Below are 8,257 nucleotides of genomic sequence, written 5' to 3'. Positions count from 1 at the left end.
AGACAGACAGACAGACAGACAGACAGACAGACAGACAGACAGACAGACAGACAGACAGACAGGCAGACAGACAGACAGACAAACAGACAGAGAGGGGGAGGGAGAGAGAGATCCTATGTCTCAGCCTTGTAATGAGTAAGGATAACATTAATAACGTACGACGTGCGTGAAGTAGGCGAGTCGCTGTCGTGACGAGAGTTTCATCACTTTTATACCTCTCTCTACACCAGAAATTCTCTCTCTATGTAAACAGGACGACAAGGCGTAAAGAGGCACTGCTTGGTAGCGGTAGTAAAACCGACTGGCTGCACGTGGAGATCTTCCCATGGGGTCGTCACCGAGGTCTGCTACTGCAGTACCGAACACTGCAACACAGCGCCATCTCTCGGCTCGATGTACATGACAATTCTCTTATTTATGAGCGTTAATAATGTGATGTTATAGTAATTTTGAAAAGTAAATCATCCGACTTTTTTGACAATCGCCGCGTTAGTCTACCTTATAGTGATTTGTAACGCTATTTAGGAATGAGATATTTATTCTTTTGTAAAATTTACATTAATTTAATTTTTGAATAAAGCCCGTATCCATGCTTGAATTGTGTTAATGTGATATTTTTTCTCATATCTATGTATCAGACTGCGTTGAATGTTTTTCAACCACACGCTTATTAACTACTCCTATATCTATTACTTACATACCTAGCAATATCTTTGTTTTTGCTGCCTATCCATTACTGTTTACGTAACAATTTATTTGCTTTTGCTACCTATCTATCTTCTCCTTGTTATCTCTCATGCTGCCTCTACCTATATATCGTTCTATTTTTGCTGTCTTCCCTCCCTCCCTCTCACGCGCGAGCCATATTTAGCTAGAACATACGAGACTGTTATCGTCATGCTTGGATGCTGCGTCACGTGACTGAGCGAATACGACGCACTCCCGTCTGCGCACAGGTAAATTACACCTGCCTAACCGACATATACCGCTCCCTGAGCCAACATGGCCGCGCCATAGATGCTATCCGATATATTTATTGTTATGTTTGCTGTTTAATTCAAAATTCATCGGCCTCAACGTTATTTTTAGTCAGCGCAATGCAGGCAATCTTCCTGACGGCGGCGCTGGGAACACTGTTTGCCGAAGGTAAGCCTGTAGTATTGGCATGTAAACACAGTGACTTGCCAATTCGAGCACGGAAAGGCGTTGGCGATCGGACCGATTTGCAATTGTGTTTGTGTTCTCGAATATTCCTTCGTATTTGCAAATAATTTTCGTCGTACCTAAACACAGACTGTTTACTAAACACGAGCCTGACTTCGTAAATCCATAGTTCACTCAAATGTCGTACCGTTGGGAGTTATAGTGATGATTTGGTCGTATGTTGCATGTGTAACTTAGATATCACTAACATCGTGGTTTTTGTCTTCGAATAACAAAGATGGCATCAAGCATCTGGCTCTAACTGATCACGTTCTACAGTGTATCGCTGTGTGCATTAGCCAGCATTAACAGCATCATTGGTGACGTCATATCTTCGTCGATCTTCTATATCATCATTATGAACCCAACTTCATCAGTGACTATATAATAACCACGATCTACCACTGGCATTACATTACCGGTGTATTTTACGTGTCCATCAAATGTTGGAAGCGCTCATGCAATCAGAGTTGGCTATCTTATCGCCAGCTATCATATCCCTGGCCATCATCGAAAATCAGACTTAGTGATAATTATGTCCCCAGCCTTTAGTGAAGAATTTATTGGCCATTCGGTCCACAACGGGCCGTGCTTATCCACGAACGTCTGTACACATGCGATATTACGATATATGCATGTTCCTTCTTACGGCAAAACTACGAGCTCCTTCGTTGCGAGGACCAAGTATATTTTTAGTTTCCGTGAGTAATCTCAGTTTATCGCCTAGCCGGTCGCACTTGCACTGACGACCATTCGGCTTTGTTGCGTGCTCGTGTGACGGAAATAGACCATATATGTGTATACACGACGATAGGAGCCTTTGTGGGCAGTTTACTGTGGAAAACCTGTCGCTAAATATAAGCACGTGTGGTTAGTATAGGTATAGTTCTGTTGCACGGCGGGGCGACGCAGTCAGAAGCATCGTGAATAGTTATTATAGTATCATATTATAGTGTAAAATGCCATAACGTATGAGGCGGAGTGTCGTACGAAAGCTGTGAGATTTTTAGACCATTTATTTTGCTTCTGGCAAGGCCCCGTACAGCGAAGGTAGAAATATATAGCAGTGAGAAAAACACGTTCTCCAAGATGGTGCCATGCGTCGTTTTACGCTATAACTAGTCATACGTGCTCATGCTAAAGTAATTATAGCTCATGGCCGATATATTTCTATACCTTCCTGGCAAAGCCATGTTCATAAATGACTGTACGTTCGTGTCGTCAATCCTGTATGACAGCGAGCATGCACGCACCAGTGACATCGCCCATGCACCCTCATACCGCCTCAATGCCGAAAAGTACGTATGGGAAACCGGCAGGGAACGCCGACATCGCTAATTTGAGTGTATGTATGCATATTCCCACCGGCGTGGCGCACACAAACACAAACACACGCACGCACGCACGCACGCACGCACACACACACATACACTACATATATATAATTATTAATATATATATTATATAATATATTATTATATACCATTAAATAATATATAAGACGAATCGTTCGCACAGCGAGCACCTGGGCCAGCAAACGGAACGTCCCATACCTTGTAATAGTGACATTGTTACGGGTGAATGTCCGCGTAATCTGGACCCTGACACCAAAATTAACGGGGGCCGACGATATTAAATCTCCGAGGCACTAGATGGCGCTGCGAGCTAACGAGAATGTGTGGTGTGGCATGTGCGCAAATACATTGGAACTCGCCCTATCTCACAAGCATGCGTGCATTCGAACGCTCACTATAGGCAGTAAATACGAGTATTCCGACGCTTAAATTGTAGTAAAATCAGCGGCTATCAACCACAATAATATCTGCGTGCTAGGCATAACAGCAGCACATGAGACATCAGTACCGTCCCACATGCACAGCATGTACGAACAAAATATGGCTATAAATCCAGAGAAATTTCTCTTGATAACGCAAACTTTTCATACCAAAATATTACATTAGTATTTCATTAAACGTGGTGTTTTAAACGTATATGTGGTAATTGCCTAGTATGTACATTTTCTGTGATTGTATAGGTGGGACACTCAGTCTTCAATGCAGTTAAAAAATATGTGCTTCATCATCATCCTCATCATCAGTCCTGCATCATATCCTTATCATCATCCATCATCATTATCTCCTCCTCATCATCATTATCATCCCTCTCATCATCATCATCAGTCATCATCATCATCACCATCTTCTCTTCTTCTTCTCTTCTATCTTTCTTCTTCTTCTCTTCTTCTCTCATAGGCGCCGCAACCGATTACTTGCCAACAGTGAAACGATAGCACCGAAACGACAAATAACCTAACTTACCATTTAAATGGTAATTGGGTTACAAGACCTCTGCGGGTCGAGCTAGCAGATTTAGTGATCACCATGTTCTGTCATCCTACTACTTTTTGACTAGAGATTGATCTGACCATGCGCGTGCATATTCGATAAACGAATTTCAACAAAATATGACGAAATAGTTTATCTTGATTTATACCACAGAAATAAGGCGCATTTGACACATTTGTACAACTACATGAATTGATATTGGGCTCACGATTGAACCTGAATATTTTAGCTGACAAATCAGTGATGCTAATTGAAAAGAAAATCGATTTAACTACGTCGCTTATTTTATTTTCATCACTGTTCAATCGCGATTAATGACGTCGAACATACGTGACGTATGTACGCTTTAAATATCTATATGATTCTCTCTCTCTATATATATATCAAGACGCTAATTAATACAAGGTATTTAATAGCTAATAATCAAGAGCTTGATAGGTAATTCAACAGCTGATAGAGTTAATCAATAGCTAATAATATAAGTATTATTAGCTCTTGTGTATATATTATATATATATCAGAATAATCCTGGATAACTACACATACACTTTCAACAATACAGTGTGTATTGTTGACACCATTCTAAAATACACTGTGTATTGTAGTAGGTACTAACAACTGTGTATTTAAATTCAATTTCATTTTCAATAAATTCAATAAAATCAATAAAATAATTTTAATAATTAAATTTTAAATTAAATGTCATTTTAAGTTTACAAATCAAAAAGTAAACTAATAAAAAATAAAATAATAAAAGTGTATTGTTAGAAGGTGTTCAACAATAAACAGTGTATTGTTGAAGAGCTCATAGAGTACCTACTCCAATACACAGTGTATTGTTAGAAGGTGTTCAACAATACACAGTGTATTGTTGAAAGCTCGCTAACAATACAGTGTATTGTCAAATGCACTGTGTATTGTTAGTTACCGGGATTATCTGAATATAATATATATATATATATATATAATATTCTATACTTTATATTATACTATATATCTATATATATACTATATATGTATGTGTGTGTGTGTGCGTGCGTGCGTGCGTGCGTGCGTGCGTGTGTGTGTGTGTGTGTGTGTGTGTGTGTGTGTGTGTATTTCTGCGTATTCGACATGCATAAACTCTGTAAAATATGAGATAGCTAGGCGTGTGCCTGGTGTATTAGCGATAGTGTGGGCCGAGCGATGTCGTTGGGAGGGATATACTTGCATAAACCAAACTACTGCCATGCACATATATGAAGCGGAGGCGTGGTCCGTCTCTACCTGACGCAGCTCCACTGCCACTACCCCGCGTGGATTCAACGCGCTGATCACTCGACGTGCTATAAAGATGGCGATGACGTATATCCACTGCGCCAAACAGCTTCCGAATAATCCACGCGATGAGACGAGCCGCGTCAATTCCATTCTCCCTTCTGTTTCAGTGGCAAGCATCAACGTGCAGAAGTGCTTCGAATGCTCGTACGGTAACCCGTACGGGCGCAACTACGATCCGTACGCCTACGGCAGCAGCAGCGGCGGCCAGGTCGGCTACGACAATCGCATCGGCGTCGCCGACGAGGCGTACGACAAGTACGACAAGTCGCGCGAGCGGCAGACGGGCCAGCGCGGTGACAGGCAGCCGCAGGTGGCGGGCGCGGCACCGACCGGACAGCGCGACAAGTACGACGGCACGCAGTGGAGCTCGTGGCGCTCGACCTACTACGAGCACGACGACCAGAACAAGTGGTTCAGCGCCATCGTCAACAGCGGTGAGCGTCGACAAACGAACCGGAAGGCGCGTTCGTTAATTCGCGAAAAAATCTATTTGTTTTTTTAGAAAATTTAAATCGCGAATTTTTGAGATTTTATTTTCACTTTGATTATGAATTTCAGTTTCTTTTTTCTAGATTCGAGTTTCGCGATTCAAATTTTGGAATCTCAAAATTTCGAGCATTACAATAACGACTAAAATTTGTATTCGCAATGAGCATTTGAAGAGTGAAACGTTACACATAATCCGACCAGTCACGGAGGCTCGTTAGATTTCGAATATCAAATTTCGAATTTCGAAATATTTAAAGATGTGGGCTTATTTTCTACTGGCGGCAACAAATGATGCATTGAAAGCAGCATTTAATATAGCCCGGAAGGCTCCACCTAAACCTTACTATAATTTATAGTCTTATAGGTTACCGACACAGGTTGTCTATGACAATGTTGGTTTATTAAAAATTATAAAATGATTTATGATTATAAAGATCCTTAAACATTGAATGAAAGCGCTGTGAAGGAACACGGTAGCTGCTTAGCCTAGTAATTTTCGAGCTTGCACTTGCACTTCGGTATAATACTTTCTCCGATAGAGGGCGCCGCGCTTCGTCATCACACATAACGCGTATAAACCGCGTGCTTAGTGAAACCGCTTGTACGTCCGATCCACGAAGTTTCGCGCCGTGGGCATAGCTACCGACATTGATATATCTCTTTTGTGATCTTTCGCAGAGCATTTGTTGTTAGTGAACCATCTCAAGTGTGACGAACCACCCGATCTGGAGACGTGGGACGAGGGCATGATAAAACGAGACTGCGCTGGACCGTGCGTAAAGGCAACGACAAGAATAAAAGGTATGCGGTGCGCAGAACCCTTACTCCTACTTAAAAAAATTGCGGAAATCAGCCACTGCTCTATTGCTGTTCATACCGACTGTATAGAGAGGAAATAAAAAACTTAATACGACATTCGATGCAGATTATTTATCACACGGTTTTACGAACACGCGCACGCGCACTTTATATACCATAAATAATATATGAGTTCGCACAGCGACCACCTGGGCCAGCAACGGAACGTCCCATACCTTGTAATAGTGACATTGTTACGGGGTGAATGTCCGCGTAACTGACCCTGACACCAAAATTACGGGGGCCGACGATATTAAATCTCCGAGGCACTAGATGGCGCTGCGAGCTAACCGAGAATGTGTGGTGTGCATGTGCGCAATACATTGGAACTCGCCCTACTCACAAGCATGCGTGCATTCCGAACGCTCACTATAGGCAGTAAATACAGTATTCCGACGCTTAAATTGTAGTATAAAATCGCGGCTATCACCACAATAATATCTGGTGCTAGGCATAACAGCACACATGAGACATCATACCGTCCACACATGCACAGCATGTACGACAAATATGGCTAATAAATCCAGAGAAATTTCCTCTTGATAATCGCAAACTTTTCATACCAAATATTACATTAGTATTTCATTAAACGTTGTTTTAAACGTATATGTGTAATTGCCTAGTATGTACCATTTTCTGTGATTGTATAGGTGGGACACTCAGTCTTCAATGCAGTTAAAAAATATGTGCGTTCATCATCATCCTCATCATCATCCTCATCATCATCCTTATCATCATCCTCATCATCATTATCATCCTCCTCATCATCATTATCATCCTCATCATCATCATCATCGTCATCATCATCATCACCATCTTCTTCTTCTTCTTCTTCTTCTTCTTCTTCTTCTTCTTCTTCTTCATAGGCCCGAACCGATTACTTGCCAACATGAAACGATAGCACCGAAACGACAAATAACCTAATTACCATTAAATGGTAATTGGGTTACAAGACCTCTGCGGGTCGAGCTAGCAGATTTAGTGATCACCATGTTCTGTCATCCTACTACTTTTTGACTAGAGATTGATCTGACCATGCGCGTGCATATTCGATAAACGAATTTCAACAAAATATGACGAAACATGTTATCTTGATTTAATACCACAGAAATAAGAGCGCATTTGACATTTCTACAACATAATGATTGATATTGGGCTCACGATTGAACCTGAATATTTTAGCTGACAAAATCAGTGATGCTAATTTGAAAAAGAAATCGATTTAACTACGTCGCTTATTTTATTTTCATCACTGTTCAATCGGATTAATGACGTGACATACGTGACGTATGTAACGTTTAATATCTATATGTCTCTCTCTCTATATATATATCAAGAGCTAATAATACAAGGTATTAATAGCTAATAATCAAGAGCTTGATAGGTAATCAACAGCTTGATAGGTAATCAATAGCTAATAATATAAGGTATTATTAGCTCTTGTGTATATATATATATATATATCAGATAATCCTGGTAACTAACAATACACTTTCAACAATACAGTGTGTATTGTTGAACACCTTCTAACAATACACTGTGTATTGTAGTAGGTACCTATAAGCTTTCTACAATACACTGTTTATTGTTGAACACCTTCTAACAATACACTGTGTATTGTAGTAGGTACCTAACAACTGTGTATTTAAATTCAATTTCATTTTCAATAAATTCAATAAAATCAATAAAATAATTTTAATTAATTAATTTAAATAAATGTCAATTTTAAGTTTACAAATCAAAAAGTAAACTAATAAAAAATAAAAATAAATAAAAGTGTATTGTTAGAAGGTGTTCAACAATAAACAGTGTATTGTTGAAAGCTCATAGGTACCTACTACAATACACAGTGTATTGTTAGAAGGTGTTCAACAATACACAGTGTATTGTTGAAAGCTCATAGGTACCTACTACAATACACAGTGTATTATTAGAAGGTGTTCAACAATACCAAGAGTAGATAAATAACATGTTATTTATCTACTCTTGACAATACACAGTGTATTGTTGAAAGCTCGCTAACAATACAGTGTATTGTCAAA

General features: G+C 40.0%; 2 protein-coding genes across 2 annotated transcripts in view; both read left to right on the top strand.

Moving 5' to 3' along the window:
- LOC106804809 overlaps window positions 1-598 on the top strand; it is a 3,561-nt gene extending 2,963 nt beyond the window's left edge. Inside the window, exon 4 of the mRNA XM_014806158.1 lies at window positions 254-598. Within this exon, the coding sequence (XP_014661644.1) occupies window positions 254-444 (191 nt within the window). The 3' untranslated portion in view covers window positions 445-598. The remainder of the gene's footprint in view (window positions 1-253) is intronic.
- Window positions 599-951: 353 nt separating this feature from the next.
- Window positions 952-8,257, top strand: part of LOC106804817 — a 10,471-nt gene continuing 3,165 nt past the window's right edge. Inside the window, exons 1-3 of the mRNA XM_014806162.1 lie at window positions 952-1,146; window positions 4,976-5,302; window positions 6,036-6,158. Of these exons, the coding sequence (XP_014661648.1) occupies window positions 1,098-1,146; window positions 4,976-5,302; window positions 6,036-6,158 (499 nt within the window). The 5' untranslated portion in view covers window positions 952-1,097. The remainder of the gene's footprint in view (window positions 1,147-4,975; window positions 5,303-6,035; window positions 6,159-8,257) is intronic.

This window comes from Priapulus caudatus, unplaced genomic scaffold, assembly GCF_000485595.1.
Source record: "Priapulus caudatus unplaced genomic scaffold, Priapulus_caudatus-5.0.1 Scaffold88, whole genome shotgun sequence".
Taxonomy (NCBI): domain Eukaryota; kingdom Metazoa; phylum Priapulida; class Priapulimorpha; order Priapulimorphida; family Priapulidae; genus Priapulus; species Priapulus caudatus.
This window is presented reverse-complemented; position numbering and strand designations above follow the sequence as displayed.